General features: G+C 44.1%; 1 protein-coding gene across 3 annotated transcripts; it reads right to left on the reverse strand.

The window, feature by feature from the left end:
* Positions 1-141: 141 nt before the first annotated feature.
* Positions 142-23,455, reverse strand: tbc1d2 (TBC1 domain family, member 2). Of its 3 annotated transcripts, none has more exons than XM_044204509.1 (17): positions 23,182-23,455; positions 18,704-20,021; positions 18,386-18,497; positions 12,888-13,008; positions 12,549-12,673; positions 12,138-12,391; positions 11,304-11,573; positions 10,631-10,759; positions 9,753-9,863; positions 9,424-9,596; positions 9,237-9,348; positions 8,310-8,510; positions 7,991-8,178; positions 7,663-7,783; positions 4,914-5,099; positions 3,777-3,898; positions 142-2,499 (listed from the first exon to the last, which is right to left on the reverse strand). In XM_044204509.1, exons 2-17 carry the CDS (start codon positions 20,015-20,017, stop codon positions 2,298-2,300), a joined length of 3,741 nt encoding a protein of 1,246 aa, XP_044060444.1. In that variant the 5' UTR covers positions 20,018-20,021; positions 23,182-23,455; the 3' UTR covers positions 142-2,297. The 3 variants fall into 3 exon arrangements, with proteins under 3 accessions (XP_044060444.1, XP_044060443.1, XP_044060442.1); XM_044204508.1 differs by having other exon boundaries at positions 23,129-23,455; XM_044204507.1 differs by having other exon boundaries at positions 23,145-23,454.
* Between the last annotated feature and the right edge of the window lie 282 nt (positions 23,456-23,737).

Raw genomic sequence — 23,737 nt, forward strand, 5'->3', positions numbered from 1 at the left:
ACCGAATTATTTTGCGTTAGCGTTGTTACAGCGAAAGCTTAACTGACATTTCTTGTCATTGTTGTACACTTTAAAGCCTGAGTGCATCCTGGTCGACAGTTTGAAAATGATATTAACATATAATGAAAAAATCTAATCCAACACTTTAAATAATCTTTATGAAAAAAACCACAAGAACAGAGAGACAGATTTGAACAAGAATACAAAATATTAACCAGTAGTGCACTCTTAGTAAAAAGCTCAGTGTTATCATGTGACAATACATTCAACCATAATGTTACCATTTGTTGTGGATTTTAGACATGACGAGTTTCATATAAAATCAATGTCCACGTTTATCCTGAGGCTTTATGACCGTACAGAGACCCCAGAGGTATTTTGTGTCAATCTGTGCAAAAGGACTTCTGAACTGAGCAAACAGATTAATAAAAGTTTTTAGTGAGATAAAGACAGAAAACGATTTAATTAAACATAGAAAATGCACAAAGACTGGATTGGCTGTTTAAGTTAGTTGGAAACCAAAAATGAGGTCTTTTTTTTAATCTTTTGGTTTTGTTACCAGAAGATTTTGTATAAATTTGATAAATAGCGGTGTCTTGTAATTGCACATGGGACTGACCAAATGTTTGGCACGACAGGGAAATAAAAACTAATAAACTGTGTGATTAGTTTGTTAGCTTCATTAGTCTAAAACACACACACGGGCTGTGCTGCTAGCTAACTTACAGTTAACGTCTGTACAATCACACATTGGCTGCTTGTACAGTGTTAATTCAACACAAACAGTCAAGTCCAATTTGCATTGATAGCATGAGGCGAAACTTCGCTCCGTGAAGTCTTTACTTCCTGTTTGCTTCCTGTTGAACACAGTATGCTAACGAAGCTATTTTAAGGAAACTTTTCCCCCAAAAGGGTTGAAAAACGCCTCCACGCAAGCAGACAAATTTAAAATGTCGACATTTCTGTAACAAAACCACATCAACCCACAGTCACGGCACTGAAACTGTACAAACGACATGAAGATCGCAGAACATAACAGATTTATACTGACGGCAGCAGTAACGTTCAAACAGACTGCAAAGGTTCATCCGCCTGTTTACATTATCATCATTCCAGGTGTTTAGACACAGTTCAGGTACGAAATATAACACAAAGAAGTGTACAGTCTCATCTCAGACTGGTGTGCACACAGATGTTTAACACAGGTTCAGCCCTGCAGCCTGCTGCAGTGTAGGTGTTACACTGCCTAGCGTAGTGTACGTGTGAGTTAGAGCCGTGAAGACGATAAAACTTGTTTTTTAGTTCATAAATACGATTCATTCATGTGTTAGCTTGTTAGCTTATGGAGAGTTGACAGCTGACATTAGCTAAACTGCTACTGTTGTAACCACAGACTGTTTATAAAGATGGACGACACGTCAGCTCCCCAAAAGTGAAGCCAGAACATCTGGACCGCCCCCTGGTGGTGGGCTGCGGTACAGCTCATAAGCCCCGCCCCCTCCATGTTAGCGGATGGGAAACTAAAAACTCAAAGTTCACGTAAATACATTTTCCCCAAAGATGGTTTCTGCCAGTTTAGCTCGCTCTCGTCACGCTGATGTTTGTTCAAGTGTTCGTTTCTCTGATAAGTTTGGTTTTAATTCGTTATCTGATGCTATAAAAGGGGGTTCCACGTCATGATTGACAGCTGAGGCCGGCTCGCGATTGGGTCGGCCGGGTGTGTGGGCGGGACCTCGATACCGCGGCTCCAAATGACGTCACCAGCGCAAGACGACAGCTCCCGTATCCGGATATTTTGGCTTCATTTAGTCCAGCGGGAGGACGTGGAGACGCGTCGGCCATCTTTATATACAGTCTGTGGTTGTAACTAAACTGGTAACAAAACAAAGAAGAACTTCTGCACTGTAGCAAACAGCTTCAGGTGCATCAGCACCTCCTTCCGGACTGGAGGAGGACCGACCCTGGTTTACATGCAGCCCACATACAGTATGTGTGTAAATGAAAGAGTCTTAAGTCTCGTCTGGATCTGATACTCTACACTACGGATATATGATGAGTGGAAATGGGGCGATTACATTATAGTGTAAATGCATGACATACATACAATGAACTGACCGAAGTGGTGAGTTTAGTATGAAACTAGTTATGGCGTAGTTAGTGTTGACTTTATACTTGAACTTAGCTCGAACTTATGTTCACTTGGTGCAACAGGCTGCCGGTGAGCAGCAGCTTTAGGTATTTAGGTCAGAAGCAGCCGCGTGTGTCAAAAGCTCCAGAAACTTAACCCTTTAGTGAGATCAGAGTTCCTCGTCGTCCTCGCTGGCCACGTTGTCGAGCTCTTTGTCTTTACGTACAACGCTCTCCGTGACGAACTGCCTCTGCTGCTCCTCCAGCTCTCGCAGCTCCCCCTGCAGGCGCTCCAGGTGAAGCGCTCGCCGGTTCCTCAGCAGGCGGCCGGGGAACGGGTTCATGTCGCTGAAGGCGATGCCGGTCAGCCTCCTGCAGGACCAACAACTACATTTAACAGGTTCACATGACGGGAAACGTCTGCAGCGTTTGGTGCTGTAGAGTTTCTGATGTTTTTCACTTTATAACGACGCTCGCTGTGCGGGAAGAAACTGTCGCCTAATGCAGCACAGTTTGTTTTATCTGGTTTTTACAGGAAAAGTTCAGCATTTTGGGAAACAGGTAGAGCTGCAACTAACAATTATTTTCATTATCGATTAATCTGTTGATTATTGTCTCGATTAACCGTTTGGTCAATGAAATGTCAGAAAATACTGTAAAACAGCCAATTAAAATGTCCTAAAGCACGATGTGATGTCATCAGATGTCTTGTGTTGTCCGGTCAAAAGACATTCAGTTTAATATCAATTAGATCCTCACAACTGGACCCATCCACAGCATTTCTGATTTAAAAATAACTAAAATTATAAATCGATTATTAAAAGAGCTGCAGATTGGTTTTCAGTTGATTGACTCGTTTCAGCTCTGGAAACATTTCCTTTTCAGATCAGAAGTGTCGCGCAGAAACATTCCTGTGTCCTGACTTCCAGACTACACATACTCATTATCTTATTTTTACAGTTAGTATACCGAACACAAGAATACTTCGCACATCTATTTCTGGGGACGGGTGCGTTGGAGGAGGACGATCCACAGTCGATCCACAGTAGCAAATTAACTCCCGCACACTGGTCTAACTTTCGGTGCTAGACCTTCATCAGCTAAATTCTAGGTCTAGCACCGAAAGTTAGACCAGTGTGCGGGAGTTAATTTGCTACAGTTTGTATACAAAAAATCAACAGACCGGGAAATGCTTATTATTAATTATGCTCATGGATGTCAATCAATCTGCGACTCCATAATGTCACATGGTGTGTGTTTAAAGTTTTAAAAACAGTAAAGTATATATGTGTTTTTGTATACTAACTGTTAAACAGTGTACTGTGATGATCAGCACACTGTGAAGCAGAGGTTTGGCTCTGTTGGTCCCTCTGAGACAAAACTTCAGCTCTGAGTTATGACTGAAGGTGCTGCAGGTACTGCTGCAGCTCCACCTACTCTAATTGGCTTCCTGACTGGTTTGATTAAACCTCATTTAGTCACTTTTCCAGAGTGAACACACTACAGACTGTAAACCTGATCAGATTTAATGTATCTGTGTCTGAGCTCTGCAGAGACCAGCAGGTGGCAGCGTTGCACCTACAGACAGGACACACTTCAGTATGAACACAGTGACGTGTGAGTTCAGGTCAGGCCAGGTGAGTCTTTACCTGCCGTCAGTGATGGTCTTGGTGAAGAAGCGCAGGTACTGGTAGATCTCCACGCTGTCGTGGATCTTCAGGATGTCGTCCTCTTTGTATTTGAAGAGAGCCAGAGCGTACCTGAAGATTACCTGCAACATAAGACCACACAGGTGATCTCTCAGGAACACGGTTCATTAAGTTCTAATAAAATCATTTTTCATAATTCTACTGCAGCCTAATTATTTGTGTTAACATACAGACTCATTTCTACAAACACTGTTTAAACCAAGTGACCTTGTGACTGCAGATTTATTATGTGTTTACAAACGGAAATTACTTTATAAAATTGTACTGTATATAAAGTCCATCTCATCACTGCTAAGTACCTGATTTGTACCTGACTGTGATGAGGGAGGTGCAGCCAGAAAACAATAGGCCTGATTACTGATTACTGGGCCATCATGGAAACAATTAGGTCAGTTTCAGGTGAAACTAGCTAATCAACAGATACTCAGGTAGACTCCTCCCTGAGGGCAGGGCCTAAGCAACACAGAGTAGCTTAAATTTCGTAGTTTTCAGACCATTTTCATAATTGAGAATGACTTCCGGATGGGAGCCGAAACGTCTTGATTCTGAAAACAGCGTCCAGACGACTACGACTGAAACCTTGAAGTAAAGAACCTGAATACTTCATTCACCACAGAGTTTACAGAGATCTTCAGACGTTATCAAGTCGTATTAATGTTGCCTTCCCTCTGCTCAGCCTCGAATAATGACAAATCAGTCCAACACCTGCAGCCTCCAGTCTGTGATCTCACGGCGGGAACCTTCATTAATGATGGAAACCTTCTGACGCAGAACTGGAATCCAACGCTGGATATTACTGTCCAGTGTGTTCGCTGAACAGGTTGCTGCAACTAGAGTATTTCTCCTTTTCCTCCACTACATTAATCTGACAGCTGGAGTTACTGCAGAGATTCACTTTTTACATTCAGCAGGAGAGAAATACGACTGCTGCTGGGTTAAAATCTTTCTCTTTGTGAGGATCAATTCAGAGTTTTAGACCTGGTGAGTGAGGACATTTTTGGAAATCTCTTATTTTTGAAGTCTATGTCTCAGGTTGTAGTCTGTCTTACTGTCGTGGTGTGTTTGGGTGTTGGGTACCTTGGTGCCCTCGTACAGGAAGGCGTCCCACAGCGGCAGCAGGATGTCGCTGGGCAGACTCTCCACAAAAACCACCAGGAACCAGTTGAATGTGATGAGAGACACGTCAATGCTGTGATCCTCAAAGTGAGCCGCCAGCCGGGGAAGCTTCTCCGCCAGGAAGTCCTTCAGCACCCACTGGTCTGCCTGAACACACAGATACTATCATTCACTAACACTGAGCAATCAGTAACAGTGATCAGTCACTGATCTCTGGTTATGGTTGTTTCTGTTTCTGATATTAAAACTAAACACAGTCACCAGCTGCAGGTTCAGAGATCAGTTCACTTATGATTAAAAAGTCAATAGTTGCAGAAAATCCTGTTCAAACCAACTTTAAGATGGTAAAATATTACAAGTCAACTCACTAACTCTCAGATTCACCAATGTTTCAAAACACTTCACTGTCCAAGAATTCGGTGTCATTTTCTAAAAAAGAAGTAATATGTAACTGTAAATTCATATGAAGCTTCCTGGTAAAAAATTATAGAAATAATTATAAAAGGAAAAATGAATGAGTTTTCAGTTGGTACACAATTAATTAATTGCAGTTAATTGCTGCCAGAGATCAATTTAGTCAGCAGGTCAGCTGAACTGTTAAATTAATAATATAATTCAACATATGTGAAGCATTAAGTTCCCAATAATAATTTAACATTAATTTGGGTTTAAATGGACTAAGTTAAACCTAACAGTCTATAAGTATTTTATAATTATTACTATAACTATAATGAATAGCAGATTGCACAGTTTTCAGGAAACTTCCAGTACAGACCTGTGAAATAAATGTTCACTCTGATTTTATTGGAAATACATCAACAATTTTCTGATGATGAAAACTTGTGGAACTTCGTGACAAATATTCAGCATCATGTTCTCATGTGAGAACATTCTGAATATAATTTATCATCTGGACACCTGACTGAAACCACAGGTGAGTTATGGAGTCGTATTTACAAAACATCTTGAGACTAAAAGTAGCTGCCAACTGTCAGAGTTAAGGGAAACTCCTAAAAGTAAGGTGTGTGTCAGTCCTGACTTCAATTTAGCTGTAAAAGAATCTGGTCAGTCTGAGAGACGTTCAGAGGACGTTCAGAGGACTCCAGAGTCACTAACAGACATTCAGAGGACTCTAGAGTCACTGAGAGACGCTCAGAGGACGTTCAGAGGACTCCAGAGTCACTAACAGACGTTCAGAGGACTCCAGAGTCACTGAGAGACGCTCAGAGGACGTTCAGAGGACTCCAGAGTCACTGAGAGACGCTCAGAGGACGTTCAGAGGACTCCAGAGTCACTAACACACGTTCAGAGGACGTTCAGAGTCACTGAGAGATGTTCAGAGGACGTTCAGAGGACTCCAGAGTCACTAACAGACGTTCAGAGGACTCCAGAGTCACTGAGAGACGCTCAGAGGACGTTCAGAGGACTCCAGAGTCACTGAGAGACGCTAAGAGGACGTTCAGAGGACTCCAGAGTCACTGAGAGATGTTCAGAGGACATTCAGAGGACGTTCAGAGTCACTGAGAGACGTTCAGAGGACCAGAGTCACTGAAAGATGTTCAGAGGACGTTCAGAGTCACTGAGAGACGTTCAGAGGACCAGAGTCACTGAGAGACGTTCAGAGGACTCCAGAGTCACTGAGACGTTCAGAGGACGTTCAGAGGACTCCAGAGTCACTGAGAGATGTTCAGAGGACATTCAGAGGACGTTCAGAGTCACTGAGAGACGTTCAGAGGACCAGAGTCACTGAAAGATGTTCAGAGGACGTTCAGAGTCACTGAGAGACGTTCAGAGGACCAGAGTCACTGAGAGATGTTCAGAGGACGTTCAGAGGACTCCAGAGTCACTAACAGACGTTCAGAGGACGTTCAGAGTCACTGAGAGATGTTCAGAGGACGTTCAGAGGACTCCAGAGTCACTGAGAGATGTTCAGAGGACGTTCAGAGGACTCCAGAGTCACTAACAGACGTTCAGAGGACCAGAGTCACTGAGAGATGTTCAGAGGACCAGAGTCACTGAGAGACGTTCAGAGGACCAGAGTCACTGAAAGACGTTCAGAGGACTCCAGAGTCACTGAGAGACGTTCAGAGGACCAGAGTCACTGAGAGACGTTCAGAGGACTCCAGAGTCACTGAGAGACGTTCAGAAGACTCCAGAGTCACTGAGAGACGTTCAGAGGACTCCAGAGTCACTAAGCTGCTGCAGGTCATGTGACTCATCATGTCAGTGTTTCAGAAAAATATGATGAAAAATAACAGTTAAAAGCATATTTTGATGGCGGTGAGTTAATAAAGATCCAATCAGCTCACCGATAAGTCAAAATAATCCAAAACAGCAGCGATGATGATTTGCACAAAAAATCAGTTTACAGCACTTAAGAACTTTAAATATCTCAGCTGTCTGAATCATTCAACAAACCAAAATGAGCTCTTCAGACTCCAGTTTGTTTAACAGTATATATGCTGTATATACTATATGTGTATATATACTGTGTGTGTGTGTGTGTGTGTATATATATATATATATATATATATATATATATATAAAAAATATGATGTCATGATGATGTCATTCTCTTGTCTCAGCAGCTTTGTGAAAATCTCTTCAGAGGAAACTCTTAGTTTGCTAGCTCCATTTAGGAGGATCTGTGGGTGAGATAAGATCGCCAGGTGAACAGAGATCAGGTGAACAGGTGAGTGCGTTTCCTGACCTGAGAGGCCACCAGGTTCTTGGTGTAGTAGTCCTGAGGCATGATGGCTTCCACCACGGCCACCAGACACCAGAAGGCGTCTTCTTCACTCTGAAGGACCAGCAGAGCGATGGCCGCCAACCTGAGAGACACACGGGCCATCACATGACACGTCACATGACACATTAAGTTACCAAAAAGACAGTGTGCGTCAGTTTAATAACACAAACAAAGTGAGGACCATTTGTCTGGTCTATGAGACTTGGCTTTAGGGTCAGGGACCAGGTATTGGACAATGTTAATAAGGGTCCTCACATGTGTAGCAGAACAAACGTGTGTGTGTGAGTACCTGTTGAGTCCCTGGCAGTAGCCAATGTCAGGGTTCTGCCAGGAGAAGGCCAATAGGACGCGGCGGAGCTGCTGGAGGGCGAGGCTAGAGGGCGAGGAGAAGTGCTGATTGGTTGTCAGGGTGCGGTGGAGGTCCAGCTGGATCTGTCTGGAGGCCGGATGAGGAGACGTCCGACTCTTCTCACACAGCTGGAAACACAGCAGCTGGATTACTGTGAGGTTGCTAACAACGTATCTACTCATGTCTAAGAAACCTACATTTGACAGGTGACACTGTGGACAAGTGTGGATCAGGTGTTCTCAGTATATTTCCTGTGTACCTGCTGGTAGCGCTGTGGGTGATGCTCTCTGATCGTCCTGGTTCTGGCTCGGACCACCCAGTGCCACACCCGCTGTCGGTACTCCCGAGGGACGCCTCCTCGCAGCAGACCTTTGAGCTCCGGTGACGGGCAGAGGTCACCGTCCAACCTCCCGGCGAGGTACTGAGCCCAGCGACTCAACAGGGGGCGCTCTGCACCCTCCTGCAGGGGAAAACCCACAGACACGTTAAATACAGCTAAATAAATAAAGCTGCTTTGCATCCTGTTAATCTTGCTCCTCCGGCCTGGGACCTGGGTCCTGTTCTACACGAGGCTTCACTAATCCAGACTAACTCGCTGTTATCGGGCTAAAATAATCCTGTTTATTCTCATCCAGCTAATCTGGTTCTTTGAAAGCAGTTTGAGGATTGATTTGTTAACTCTGGATGAAGTTATCTTTAGTGACAGCGCGCTCTTATTTTGAAACAAAGGCTAAATGAGTAGAGTTGAAACCATGATGAGCAGGGTAAAGAACTGCAGCTGCAGATCAGTGTGTTTACTCCTGCGACCCCCAGCAGCTCCTGCCGAAGCACACCAACGCTGTGTTTTTCACATTTATATTTCTGCAGATTAATAAATAGTTAGCATAGCATAGCATTTTCTGACATTTTATAGACCAAATGATCAGCAGATTAATCAATAATGAAAATAATTGTTAGCTGCAGCTCTAATTCTGTAACCCCAGTTTTTCATATTTATTCATTAAACGTCAGAATAAAAAGTCAGAAGCCCTGATGATGATGATGATGACTGTTATAAAACTTATACTTTACTATAAATATACATTGTCCTTCAGTTAGAGCATGTTTTTAGGAGAATATTGAGATAGTGTAAAAATGTAGATTAACCCCCCCTACAGTCTACATGTCTGCAGTCGAGGGTTCAGACCTGCTGCAGCAGGTTGTGTGAGCGGATCTCCAGCGCCTGAATCTTTGCCAGCAGCTTCATGTCCTCCACCTCGTAGTCCGGGATGATTTTAAAGCCGTACTCATCGTGATCCCTGAGGACACAACACACCAATGAACCAGCTGTTCCTGTTATTCTGTCCACCCGGCGTTCAGACTGTCGTGGTTACCTGGCCGTGTTGAGCTTGATGACGCTCTTCAGCTCTCCTTTCAGAGCGTCCTCGATCATCTTCTGGACGGCCACCCGCTGGACCGGATCCAGAGTCTTGGTCTCCTGCAGCGTCCGCAGGACGCCCAGGTAACGGCTCTCCACCTGACAGTTGCTGGCCTCCAGGTAGGCACACTGCGGCCAATCAGAGGACAGGAAACAGAGGGAGCAGCAGCGTGTCAGACACCAAATAAACAGCTCTTCTCACCACAGACAAAGAAGAAAAACCAGAGAAGAAGTGGAGGATTGAAAGCAATGAAACTGGGCACCAGTGTCCCCAGCTGGACCCACCTTCACCATCAGACTCTTCTCCTGCTCAGAGCTGTTCCTCCACAGGTTGGTCAGCTGGTAGATCTCAGAGTTCAGAAACTTGTTCTGAGTCTTATACGCCTCGATATCGTCCTGAAGACGAGACACACAAAAGTTGTTTCAGAGAAACCAACTGATCCTGGATCCCTGAGGCCGATACCAGGATCAATACAACAACAAATCTTACATAAACAAACATGTTTGATAACAATGAATCAGATCTGTCGTTTTATCATTTTACAGTGCAGCTGTAAACTGTATCAGCATGATGTCCTCCTGTCTCCTAAACCAGTTAATACTCTGACAGCCTGGATGGTGACACACAGCTAATAAGCTACGGTAGCTTCCTGGATGGCTTGCTATTGGTCAACGGCCCTTTGATCCTCACACACACACACACACCCTGACGAAGTGAAAGGTCATCTGGAGTCGTTTAGCTTGAGCTGTGATTAATAAGATTAATTAAACAAATACATGAATTGATGGATTGTGTTTTCTTCTTGTTGTGTATCTCTGTAGCGAGGAGCTCTCCGGGTCATCTCTTCAACTTGTCATGTTCAAGTTCAGGTTTCTGTCACGACCACGCGGCTGGTGGAATTAATCTCAGTACAGATGGACCGGCTGTGACGGTACGCCACACACAACATCAGTGCAAACATAAGGGACATAACGTCTGGTCTGAAGAACCAAAAACACAGTTTTATGTGAACAACAGATTTTAGCACCTGTTACGGCCGATCCATCAAACGTTTGATGTTTTACCAGATAAATTCATACAACCACTAATATTAAAAACTACAGTTTCCTGCTGACTGACAGGCGGCGCTCATGTAAAGAGTCTTCAAAGAGTTTCAGTTCACCTTCAGGTTCTCGACCTCCTGCTGAAGCTGTCTGAAGGTCTGAGAGTCCAAACTGCCGCCGGAGGACGAGACGGGTCGGCGCGGGTCGGACATACAGGCGGTCACCTGATCAGACAGCTTCATGATCACCTGACCGGAAACAACAGGAGTCCGGTCAGTCAAACAGTAACCACCAGATCATCAAACTTCATTCATTCGTTCATCATTTCCTGTAAATCTGTTTGTAACTACATTACACACCAAACAAACTTCAACCTTCTGAGATCTGAGACAAAAACACTGGAAGGCAGGAGATCATATATCTGATCTCAGGCCAGCTCTGGACGGTTCAGGTGCAGCCGGCAGAGATTTTACAATTCACAGAATGTCAAGTACAGATTCAGGGTTAGTCACAACACAGACAACATATTCATTTGCGTCTAAAGAATCACACGTGCACCTGAAACGTTTCTGATCATTTGCTCCAACTGGAATCAATACACCTGGTCTGAGATCATTATGTAGCTTGTGCACCTGTCTTGTAGTGTGAGCAGCAGCAGTCTGTAAGAATCATGTAAGCGTAACAAAGAGAATAAAAACCTTCAATAAACAATAAAACAGTGAAGATGAGAGCGCTTCATCTGCGGGACGAACCAGGTGTGTGCAGTTCACCTGTCCTCAGGTGTGACCTCACCTCCTGCTTGGCGTTGTTTTTCTCCATCAGTATCCTGATGTTCTCCTGCAGCTCGGCCAGCTGTGCGTCTCTCTGAGCCAGACTCCTCCTCTTCGCCTCCACCTCCGTCTTCGCCTCCTCCAGCTGGCCTCGCAGGTCGGCCGCTTGCCGCTCGCGGTGTCGCAGCAGCTCCAGACGCTCCTGCTCGCCTTCCTCCGCCAAAAACTCTGCACAGCTTCGCTTCTCCAGCTGAGACGCCTCCAAGGATTTGTGGAGAATCCACACCAGCTCCTGGACAGGACACCGGACCCCCACAGGATTATCATCATCATCATTATTATTATTAATGAAAACAACTTTGAGAAGTTAAAACTGGGTGTGAAGTTGATCTTTAAAGCCATGTTGTTGATTTTTACTTGTTAGAATTTTATTCGTCGGGGGGGGGGCAGTGATGTTAGAGTCAACCCCCCTCCCCTACAGACAGAAACAGGCTGAATGGAGCTTCAGTCTGGAGTTATTCTACATTTGCTGTCAAATCTCATGTTCAGACTCAAACCAACAACACGTCGGTCCGTCTCTCAGTACCGTCTCACTTCCTGTCTGCGGCTCTCAGCTGCGAGCCCATTGGTTCCTGCTGAGGACGTAAATCTTTAAAAACACAGATCTGTAGTTTCCTGTTTAAAAAGGCTCAGTAGTTTCCTCAAACAGCTGCTCACAAACCAACAGGAGGAAACAGAGCATCTGTTGGGGACTATTTCCAGCGGCGGATGAATCCACATGTGGTGCTGTAGTGAGTGTTTGGGGCAGCAGGACGGTGTGTGTGTTTTACCCAGATCAATAAATGTGATTGATCACCTTCTGAGCTTTGACCTCCTCCATCAGAATCTGTTTCTCCTGCTGGAGGCGAGTCATCCGGTCTGAGGACAGAGTGTCTCTGCGGAGGACCGGCAGGGTGGACGAGCTACGATTCTTCGCCTTCCTGCTCCAGCTGTCGAACAACGAAGGTGACTCCCTGCCCTCCGCCGGGGACACCTGACCTGCTGGATCAGCCAATGAGAAGGGAGAGGGCGGGGTCGGAGGCTCAGTGGGAGTCCTGGGGGCTGGAGGGTCTGAAATGGGACAGGAGGAGTTAAACTACGAATGTACAGTAAAATGAACATCAAATAAATGTAGAAATCAGAAGAATACAGCGGGACTACAAAAGGGATTTACAGGACAACACTGATATTGAGTATTATTACGCCGATGACTGTCCTGTTATCTTACCTTTGTGTGTTGGACCTGCAGTGTTGTTTGGAGAGTTCGGGGGAATCCACGGAGGAGCTTCTACATGAAACACGCTCTGACTGCACTCCTGAGACGACCTCTTCCGAAGACTGTGGACTGAGTTTCTGTTCACACAGAGAGAAATAAGGTTTATAATCACCGACATGAAGCACCGAGGCTCGTGGGAAACGTGGTCTCACTTTGCGTCTCCATCAGGCTCTTTACTTCTTTACAGGAGTTTCGTCAAACAGAACAACACTTGATGTCAGACTTCTTTAAAGTCGTCAGTGACATTTGAACTCTCTCAACATCACAGATAAGCAGCTTTAGGTCACTCACTGGATCTCGATGAGCGGGTGTTTGATTGACATGTTGGCGAGCTGCGTTCGTTGTGACGGTACGTTGGCCGCCGCCTCCCCCACCAGACCCAGTGGACTCTTCAACACCGGCAGGAAGTCGTCTGCAGAAACAGGAAACAGAATTCAGTTCAAAAGAAAGAAACTCAAACCAGAACGTCGAACAGTTGATCTCAGTCTGAAGGCACCTATTTCATTTAGTTTCCTTTTTTAATTACAACAGAAGAAAATTAATATACTGACCAAAAATAAAAACAAATAAATGACTAACAAACAAATGTGTCAGTTTTTAAACATTTAAGATTCCCAGCAGCAAACCCGCTGAGCACCTGAGGTACATATTACAGTACACATACCACATCAATAGTAATCTACGGACCAACGGAGCCGATATTCAGAAAACTTGCATCCACATACAAGGTTTGAACTTATGCTAAAAGGATCTGAACAGGGAAATTAATGCTGAATAGTCTTTAACATCAAATATCAGCACGAGAGTCCAACCGGATTCTACGGAGACACAAAATCTCAAACTGAGGATCCAAAGAACTGCGACTAAGACTTGGACGAATGCCTTTATCACCTCAGACGACAGGATTCAAGCTGCCCCCTCCAACGACCTGCACCAAAGAGAGCATCCTGACTGGGAGCCTCTCAGACTGGACTCAGAGCAGGACCCAGCTGAACTACAAGGCCCTGCAGAGGGGGGGTGCCGTCAGCTGAGCGCAGCACCTGCTGGGTCCAGTCTGTCCACACAGTAGTGCTACACATACTGGGGGCCACACAGAGGGCTCTGGGAAAGAAATACAGGGTCGTCCAGCAACAAAGCTGGACCTGGATCAACCTTTGCCGCAACACAACGTGACGTCATCTGGCAGGACGCTGCATTGGCCAATCACATACAAGCAAGCACACATTCCTGGAAGATTACTTAAAACAAAGCGGATCAAACTCCCGTCATTTCTTTACGCATTTCACTGAACAGCAGAGTGTGTGATGAGGAACATAGTTTGGGCTCCGCAGTGAGACTCACTCTGAAAAAACGCACACACTCGAATTCTCATCAGAAAACATTCAGGAAGCTGATGACTCACTTTCAGCGGTTAGAGAGAGGAACGTCACATATTAACGTTAATTTAGTGAGAAACTTGATGACAGAACAAAAGGAAACTTCTCAGTTTGTGAGTCTGAACTCGACCAAAGATCCTCTGCGAGGGAAGAAGCTCCACTCTGTAACAAAACTGTACAACCAGAGTGTTTCTGTAGCTCAACAGCTCCAGCAGAGTGAGACGTCTTCTCTAATGAAACCACCAGCTGATCTCACGTCAGTTTCAGGAGTCACATTCTCCAGTTCAACCTTCATTCATATCGGATCAATAATTTAAGATGATCAATTTAATAGTTTTAAATCAGGACCATCAGTATTTGGATCAAGTAGCTCGTGAAAAATAAGTTGCGTCGGATTTAGATTCTACAGCTGTTATTTCAGTGTGTGAAATATATTTAATCAACATTTAAGTCAATTATCAGATCGCACTCAGAATCAGCAGATAATCAATATTAAAGGACTCAGATCTCTAATTTCTACTGTTTGCCTCATTTCTGTTTCCTCTCTGAGAAAGAAGACAATGATTCAGAAAATTTTATATAAGCATTTTTTAACTATTTTAATATCAAATGATTTGTTTAATTTATTTTTTAAATGTTTAAGTTTCATTTTATAATTAATTATTTTTATTCACTATTTTCATATTTTATTTTAGATTTTTAACAAGGTGTTTTTTATATTTTACACAAGATTATTGATCATATTTCTACATTTTTATCATATTAAATTTTTACTATGTTTATATTAATGTAAATTATTTTTACATTTGTTTTATTTATTATTGTTAGTTTAATCTAATCTTAATATATTTTTTATTGTTTATTATTATTATTGCATATTGTAGAAAAGGTTTTAGTCGTAGTCATCTGGACGCTGTTTTCAGAGTCAAGACGTTTCGGCTCCCATCCGGAAGTCATTCTCAACTGTGAAAATGGTCTGAGAACTCAGAAATTTAAGCTACTCTGTTTCTGGCTGCACCTTCCTCATCACTGTTAAGTACCTGATTAGCATATGCATATTAACAGTGATGAGGGAGGTGCAGCCAGAAAACAATAGGCCTGATTACCGATTACTGGGCCATCATGGAAACAAAAGAAGGTCAGTTTCAGGTTCAAACAGCAGACACTCAGGAAGACTCCTCCCTGAGGGCAGGGCTTAAGTAACACAGAGTAGCTTAAATTTCTGAGTTCTCAGACCATTTTCATAATTGAGAATGACTTCCGGATGGGAGCCGAAACGTCTTGATTCTGAAAACAGCGTCCAGACGACTACGACTGAAACCTTTTCTACGATGGACCACTACTGGACGAATGAGGGACTACGCCGTCCTATTATTGCATATTATTGTTTATTTTATAACTTACAGTTTTATTTTTATTTTATTTATTGATTTAAAAATAATATTTCACAAAGATTTTATACAACAAATATTGTAAATAAAATGCTCTGATCTCCTTCCTGCTCTCCAGAGGAGGAACCCTCCACGAGCTTTCCTGTAGCGCCCCCCTCAGGACGAACGTTCAGTCCACACGCCTGCAGGGGGCGCTGTCAGTCTGTTTCTGATCTGAACATTTATACAAACAAAAAAACAGAAGTCAGAACAATAGTTTTGTTTCAGTCGACTGTAAAACTCTGAAACCTGAAGCTGCTGAACACCTGAGAACCAGGTGAGCTGCTTCCAGCAGCAGATTTCTGTCCCAGAGAACAACGTGAAGAAGACTGTCGTGGTTCACGTTCCTGTCAGATTTACGGTTTTCATTGAGACCTTTTTTTGTTGTTTTATTAAAGTCGCAGTGAGAACCTGAACATCCAACAGAATCAACAGAACTCAAATATATTAAGAGGTTTTGACAGACATTTCCCATTATCAGTAAAAGGGAATAATAAATATATAAAAGTAAATATAAAATATGTTAATTAAACTTAAACTCAAAAGGGTTGTTAGTAATAAGTCTTTCTTAAAAGGAACACACTATGTAAAATCAATATCAAACACTCAAAAGCTTTAATTGTGTTTTTAGAAAACTATAATAATATATATAGAAAGATGAACATAAAGTACTGGCAGATACGGAGAATATCTGCTATTTACAGGATATAATATGTACAATAAAACCCTTTTCAGAAAGGCCGAGGATCCTGAGCACAGGGGGAGCAGACCCCGCCGGTGACTCTGGGACCTGGACCAGTCCATGTTTCGCTCCGCGCCCTGGAGCTGCATATTTTCCAGGCCGTGGTTTTGGAAATGTGCGTAGAACCCCGGCCCGCTCGGATCATATAAGGGTCACGGTAAGTCTCCAGGAAATGAATGTCCACTGAAATGTTTCCTCTCATTCAGCCGCCTGCAGCTGATCTGCAGTGAGAATGACATCACATCCTGTGAGCGGCGTCCTGATGATGATGTCGCCGATGATGTCACTGCAGCCTGACAGAACTGAGCCCTGTTGGACTGATGGTCACAGTGTGTTTGGAGTCAAACCAACAACAGGAAATGATCCTCAGCGCGACACAGTGACATCACAGCGACATTAAAGGAACAGTCCGACTTTTCCTGACATCCTCTGGTTCTCAAAGACCGCAGCCAGTCCTCTGACACCAGTTTAACCAGCGAGTCTGACGGCTGACACCAGTTTAACACTACATCAGAGAGGTCAGGACCTGCAGGCTGAGCTGGTTCGTTCTGAACCGTTCCTGCCGTCTGAAATCCAGATCAGCTCACGTCTGAAAACCTTTTAATCCTTCAGTGTTTTACTGCTGCACTTTTAATCTGCTGCTGATTCATTTAAACAGCTTTTGTTTCTTTCTACTGTTGATTAATATCACGCACACCATTTTGTGTTCATGATGTTTCAGACAGAAATCTTTCACTGCTGTTTAAATGTGCAGTTACAGTTCATGCTTTTAACTTTTCTGTCTCAGATTTCATCCTTTTATCAAATTTAACAGTCGAAAGAAACTCAACAGGTCACCAAAACTGACTGAAAACTGACTGTTTCTCTCTGCAGGTTCATTTTTAGAGACATGAACGGAAACTAACAGCTTCCTGGAAGGAAGGAGATCAGTTTACAAACTGATGTAGTTTCCTGCACTAATGTACTGTATATGTTTGATGTTTTACATTTTTCTGTTAGCCCCGTTTTTTTAGCCCATATTTGTTCACATGTAGTCAGACTGTCCCATCAGAGCAGCCGAACCAGCAGTCAGCAGCTCCTGTCTGCAGTGGACCCGTGGACGGACAGACAGCTGTCTCTGGATCACTGTGAGACTGAAGGAAACTTAGAAACAGCAGGATTCTCAGGCAGGTTCTGCAGCCGCTTTCTTCTCTGGTGTCTCAGCTGGTTTCTGGAGGTTTATTCTGGACGGACGTCAGAGACGATGATCTCCTCTGGAAGTGTGAGTCGCACTGAACGATTCAATGTGAGTTTCATGTCTGTGAGTTCAGATCTGACGGAGTTAGGACCCTGAGGAGGAGTTAGTGGGTCCTCCATGTACTAATCGGAATGATTAGTGTAACAGCTGAGGGAGAGGGAGGTGTGTGCAGACCCACACAGTCCTGAAAAAATGTCTTATCAGACGATCCCACCGTTTCCAACAGCTGTTTTTGGAAAAATACTTTTTGAGGGTTCGAAACACTTTGATACTCGTCCTGTTGGGGAAGTTTCTCTGAGATAGTGTTAATCCAAGAAGCCTTTTCTCTGGTAAAAGTTAAACATGAGCTATTCCATTAAAGCAGAAGGTAAAGTTTGTATTTCAGTCACAGACTCTCTTTCTCCTGTCAGAATGATTTTGACAGTTAGCAGGTTTTTTTTGACAATGTTTTGGAGAAGAGTGAAGACCCGCCCACTTCCTGGACATGACCGGGAAAAAACAAAAAAGGCAGAGGCCACGAGGAGGTGACACGACTGGATGAGTCTCAGACTTTAGTGAAAATAATACTTAGACTTATACTTACAGTTACAGATTAAAACCAGCAGTAACTGACAGATGACTGTGACTGAAAATATATATTTAACTTGCAAGTAACCAGTTAAACCATCCGTCAGACCAGTTAAACCATCCGTCAGACCAGTTAAACTAATCATTGGACCAGTAAAATCATCATCAGACCAGTTAAACTAATTATCAGACCAGTAAAACCATCATCAGACCAGTTAAACCATCATCAGACCAGTTAAATTAACCATCAGACCAGTTAAACCATCATCAGACCAGTTAAACCATCATCAGACCAGTTAAATTAACCATCAGACCAGTTAAACCATCTGTCAGACCAGTTAAACCATCTGTCAGACCAGTTAAACTAATCACCAGACCAGTTAAACCAACTGTTAAACCAGTTAGTTGTTTGAGACACAGCTGACTTTGGTTCTCACCTGCAGTGTTGTTGTTGTTTGTCGGGTCTGGACAGGTGGACGTCTGTCTGTGCTGCCAGCGTTTGACCTGCAGCTGCTGCAGCCAATAGAGCATCAGCTCCTGGGTCACAGCCTGTGGGCGGGGTTATTACAACAGGTAACACGTACATTTATAGTTTGACATATTTTAGACCGTGGAGCCTGTGTGTGAATTTGAGCTTGTTGGCTGATGGAGATAAACAGCTGATTCTCCAGTTGCTGCTATTAAACCATTAAACTCACAGCAGGTGAGATTTACTGTCTCCACACAGTCCTTTACAGGACTCTATGCCCCCCTACCTTGAGTATGAAGGTGCGTTCAGGTGTCTTGATGTGGAAGGTGCCGCTCTCAGCCTTCAGCGGGTAGGTGAACGTGGCGCTGCAGAGCTCCACCCGGCCGAGTGGTGTCACATCCTGCGGCGTGCGGTAGTAGAACAGCTGGTTCTTCTTCTCCTCGTAGGTGAACCATCGCTGCTTCCAGGCCCTCAGGGGCCCCCCCTGCTTCTGCAGGAAGCCACACAGTTTGGGCTCACCTGACGGAGAAACCGGAGGGCGGGGCTGCACCTGGTCACAGAACCCCTCGATGGTGAGGGGCGGAGCCTGGACCGGCGGAGCCAGGGTCGACGCTTCAGTCGGATGAACTATCGGAGGCAGAACCTGAAGAGAAGACAGGTGGTTCTGCCGGTCTGCAGGAGGAGGAGGAGCCTTCTGGGTTTTCAGACGAGGAGGAGGAGGAGCCTTCTGGGTGTTCAGGTGAGGAGGAGGAGGATCTTGGTGGTCTTGATGCCTCTCAGGTGTGGTTGAAGTGAGTTTCTCTGGAGGTGGATCCTGGTGGTTCTGCTGGTCTTTGGACTCAGAGACGTGGAACTCTGTTAAATCCTTTAAGGGAGGAGGAGGAGGGTCCTCTTCAGTTTTCTGGTTTGTAAGACAAAGATCTTCCTGGGTATGGTGTTCCTGAGAGTCGTCTGGTTTTTGTTCATGTTCTCCTCCTGGTTTCTTTTGAACTGTACGAGGAGGCTGTGGTTTGGTTGGAGGAGGTCGATCTGGTTTAGGTTGATGTTTTGGAGAAGGAGAATCTTTTGTTTTCTTTTTATCTGTCGGAGGTGAAGCTCCCAGTTTTTGTTGCTCTGTAGGAAGAGGATCTAGTTTTGTTTGATTTGGTTTAGCAGGAGAAGTTTTTTCTGGCTTTGGTTGTCCTGCATTTGGTTCAGTCTTTGGTTCAGTCCGATCTTCTGGTTTTAGTTGATCTTTCTGAGAAGAATCTTTTTTCTGTTTTTCTGTCGGAGGAGAATTTCCCAGTTTTTGTTCGTCTGTAGCAAGAGGTTTTGGTTTTAGTTGATCTGGTTTGGTTGGAGAATATTCTGGTTTATGTTTTTCTGTTGGAGGATCCTCGTGGTTTGTGTGTTGGGTGAGATCCAGCTGGTCTGGTTTCGCTGCAGTCTGCTGGGTCTTTGCAGGACTCCGGGGCAGATTGACTGACTCTCTGCTCTGCCCGCCGTCCTCCTCAGAGGCTGAGATCCAATCAGCTGGTTGAAGCGTCGCCTCGTCAGCGTGGGCAGGAAGCGAGCGAGACGAGGCAGCGCTGGGATTTCCTGCCGAGCCGCTTCCATCCATCCTTCTAAAAAAAGAAAACAGAGGAGGAAGACGATGGAGAGAAACAAACTTTAATGATGTTTGTAAGGAAACTGAGACGTTTCAGCTGAAAACTCAGACTGGCTGCAGGATCATTCATCATTTTTATGTTGGCAGAAAGAATTAAACAGAGCTTTGTTTGGATTTTGATGCTGGAAAGGTTTTCACGTTAAAGACTAAATGGATTCTTCCATTAATCTTGACGGCTGCACAATTTCTCAGAGCCATAAAGTCAAGAATTTGGGAATAGTTTTTGATCCCTCTCTCTCACTTTTGAGGCACATATCAGGTATATCACAAGAACTGCCTTCTTTCACCAACGTGCCAAAATACATTTTACCCAGTTCAGACGCTGAAATCCTTGTAAATGCTTTTGTAACATCCAGAATCGGCTCCGTGCTTTTCTCTGGCCGACCCATAACGGCAACAAAAGGTCCTCAAGACCTAAGAAGTTTGATCATACAACACTGGTCCTGATGTCTTTGGCTACCAACACAAACCAGAGCTGATTACAAAATCTACAGATTTAAACAGATTGGCTCCTTCCTACATCTCTCCATCACGTCCTGTACGATCTCTTGATGCTGCTTATTTAACTGTTCCTGCTAACTTACCGTTTGTAAAGGCAGTCAGAGGCGGCACAACCCGAGCAGTTGGACTGCACGCTGTCGGTGCTGAAGGATTACATTCTGGACGAAGTGAAGAGCGCTGATTTCATCGGCATTCAAGCAACGAGACGACTGACATTTCCACCCACTGCCAGCTGGTGCTTGTGCTAAGCTACATCGACGCCAACAGTAACGTCCAACCGCGGTTTTTCGAGTTCATTACCAGCCACCGACACCGGCGCTTCAGGCTTCGGATGGACAGTGAATGAGCAGGTATCACGTACATTGGTTCATGTTCGGCCCCAGTGTGTGTTTTTGTGCGAAGTTGACATTTCAAAACGAATCTCAAATGATTCCACGTGTGAGACGTCGACTGATACAGGATTGTTTGTGTTGTTGTTTTGCTTGTTTCCTTCTGATAACTGCTGTTCTGGTTATCAGGGACCGTGCAGTTTATTTTTGAGTATAATTCACTTGTGAGAGAAGCAGAAGTTTCCTCTCTACCCCTCTGAGCAGCAGACTCCCCTGCTTATAGCAACTTAACGCCACTAACGTAGAAAAGGTTTCAGTCGTAGTCGTCTGGACGCTATTTTCAGAATCAAGACGTTTCGGCTCCCATCCGGAAGTCATTCTTAATTGTGAAAATGGTCTGAGAACTCAAAAATGTAAGCTACTCTGTGTTACCTAAGCCCCGCCCTCAGGAAGGAGTCTACCTGAGTATCTGTTGATTAGCTAGTTTCACCTGAAACTGACCTAATAGTTTCCATGATGGCCCAGTAATCAGTAATCAGGCCTATTGTTCTCTGGCTGCACCTCCCTCATCACTGTTAAGTACCTGATTAGCATGTGACTGGCTTGACCACGGTGTTAACACACTGTGGTAAACTTTGGGCAGATTGAATCTCAGACCACCATTTCTGTTCAAAGAGGGGTTTTCTTTTTTCACAAAAATGGCTTCCTTGACTCCTCTTTCAAACCAACTCTTCTCTCTACTTAGAATCTCCACCTCGCTGTCTTCAAATGAGCTTTTAAATGCAAACGCACAGCGCTCTGCAATCCTGAGTTAGCGTGTCGTCTGTGCTGATAAAGTCTTTTGTGAAGTGGCTGTTTGGTCTCACCTGTGTACCGCTCTTTGCAGTTTTCCTCACTGCACTGAATGGAGTAGACAACATTGCTCTGTTTCTGTGTGGGCATCTTGTCCTTAGGGTGAACGAGTTTCTGTCTTAAAGTGTTGCCTGGTTAACGCCACTAACTGCGCTTCGTGTTTACTTCTCCTGATCTTCGCCTCCACAGGTGCATCTCAAGACACAAACATTCTCTCTTACATGTTTCATACTGAAGTCGCCCATGTGGGTGACCAGAATAAGACGTTACTGCTTTACTTTATGTCGGAGTAAAATAACTGTTAAATATTTAACTTTTGATGCCTTGACTTTGCATTAAATCACTCTGGGATGTTTGCTGAAGCTGACTCATGTGGCTCAGCCCCACCTGGAACGGTTTCCACCAGCGCTGGTTACCAACTGAAGGTTCAAAGGAAATTATTTCCACAGTGATGAGAGATAATGACAGGAAGTGGCTCAGATCCAGGGGAGCGTGACCCCCCCCCCACACACACACACATACATACGTTAGTACTTCTGTACTTGTGAGGACCCTCAGTTACATAATGCTTTCCCCAAACCCTTAACCATCGCTTAGAGAGCGACGGCTCGGTGAATCTCTTTCTGCAGTTAAAAAATGAACCGATGTGACGCTTTTTAAACGTAATGACGCATTATTCCGTTAGTTTGTTGTCTTCATTAGATGTTAGGTGGTGAAAGATGAATGTAATGATCTGAGCTGCCCTCGTACTGAACTCTGCGGCTTCAAACCTTCCATAAAGAGGCTGTATTGATATTAAAGAGAGTTCCACGTGTTTTAGTTTAAAATGCCTTCTTTGTGTTACTACGCAGTAAGGAAACCTTGTTTTAAAGGGACGGTCGCTCTGGAAGATCTGCACCTGATAAACTGTATATTCCAGGCAGAGTGAGGCCCACAGAGCTCTAACGTCCAGTATTACCAGGAGGACTGATCACAGCAAAGCACTGACATTATTGATTCAGCTGCAGACTATTTTCTCCATTCATTAATTGTTCTATGAAATATTAAAATGTGGTGAAACGGAAGTGACGTGTGATAATCCCAAAGAGCTTCAGAAACTGCAAAATAATCACATCTGAAAAGCAAATCTTTGACATTTTTGCTTGAAAAATGATTCATGGATTTCGGCCCCCGGGTCAGAAACTCACAGCTGTCAACATCTGTGAGTCTGTCTAAATAAATACTGTGGAGGAAACAGTCTGCAACAGATTTCAAAATAAAATCTGTGGTCAAATATTGATATAACATTTACATCACAGGTAACACTGACAGGAAGTGATTAAATAATCCACACACACACACACACACACACACACACTGCTGTGTTTCAGCGTGCCCTGACCTGTTCAGAAACACACCTGAGTGTTCAACCGAAGGGGCGTGGCCTGAACACACCTCGCTGGGTTTGGATCCTGTTTGATTGGCAGCTGCAGCAGAAGAAGAGAAACTAAACTCAGTCAGTTAGACTCCGCGGCTGTTTACTTCTTCTTCACTTGTTGTTGTTGTTGTTGTTGTCTTCTTCTTCTTCTTCTCTGCTTTGTGTCCCGTTTAAAGCCGATTCCTTGTCTTGTGTCTTCCTGGTCCGTCCCTCCAGCCTGTCTCGCTCCTTTCTGCTCAACAAGTCGTCAAAGCACCGCGATGACGCACACAACTTCCGGTTTCAAAATAAGGTTGGCTGGTTTAAAAATTGTTCTCTCTCGTCGAGCTTTTCAAAATAAAGCCTAATGTTCTCATTGATGACATCAGATGTGATTTCTTCATGGAGACATAATCTTCAGCCTGCTCAGATTTCTTTAACACTCAGCGTTTTTTGTACATTTATCAGTGAATTAAGTTTCATACTTTTTACATAAAGTAATGGTTCAGATTTCAAATCTGTGGTCCATTTATTAAAATAATGTCTGTCTGAGACCGGCCGCTCATCTCAGAGTCGGTCACACTAATGGATCTC

This window comes from Siniperca chuatsi, linkage group LG8 (genome assembly GCF_020085105.1).
Source record: "Siniperca chuatsi isolate FFG_IHB_CAS linkage group LG8, ASM2008510v1, whole genome shotgun sequence".
NCBI classification, from domain to species: domain Eukaryota; kingdom Metazoa; phylum Chordata; class Actinopteri; order Centrarchiformes; family Sinipercidae; genus Siniperca; species Siniperca chuatsi.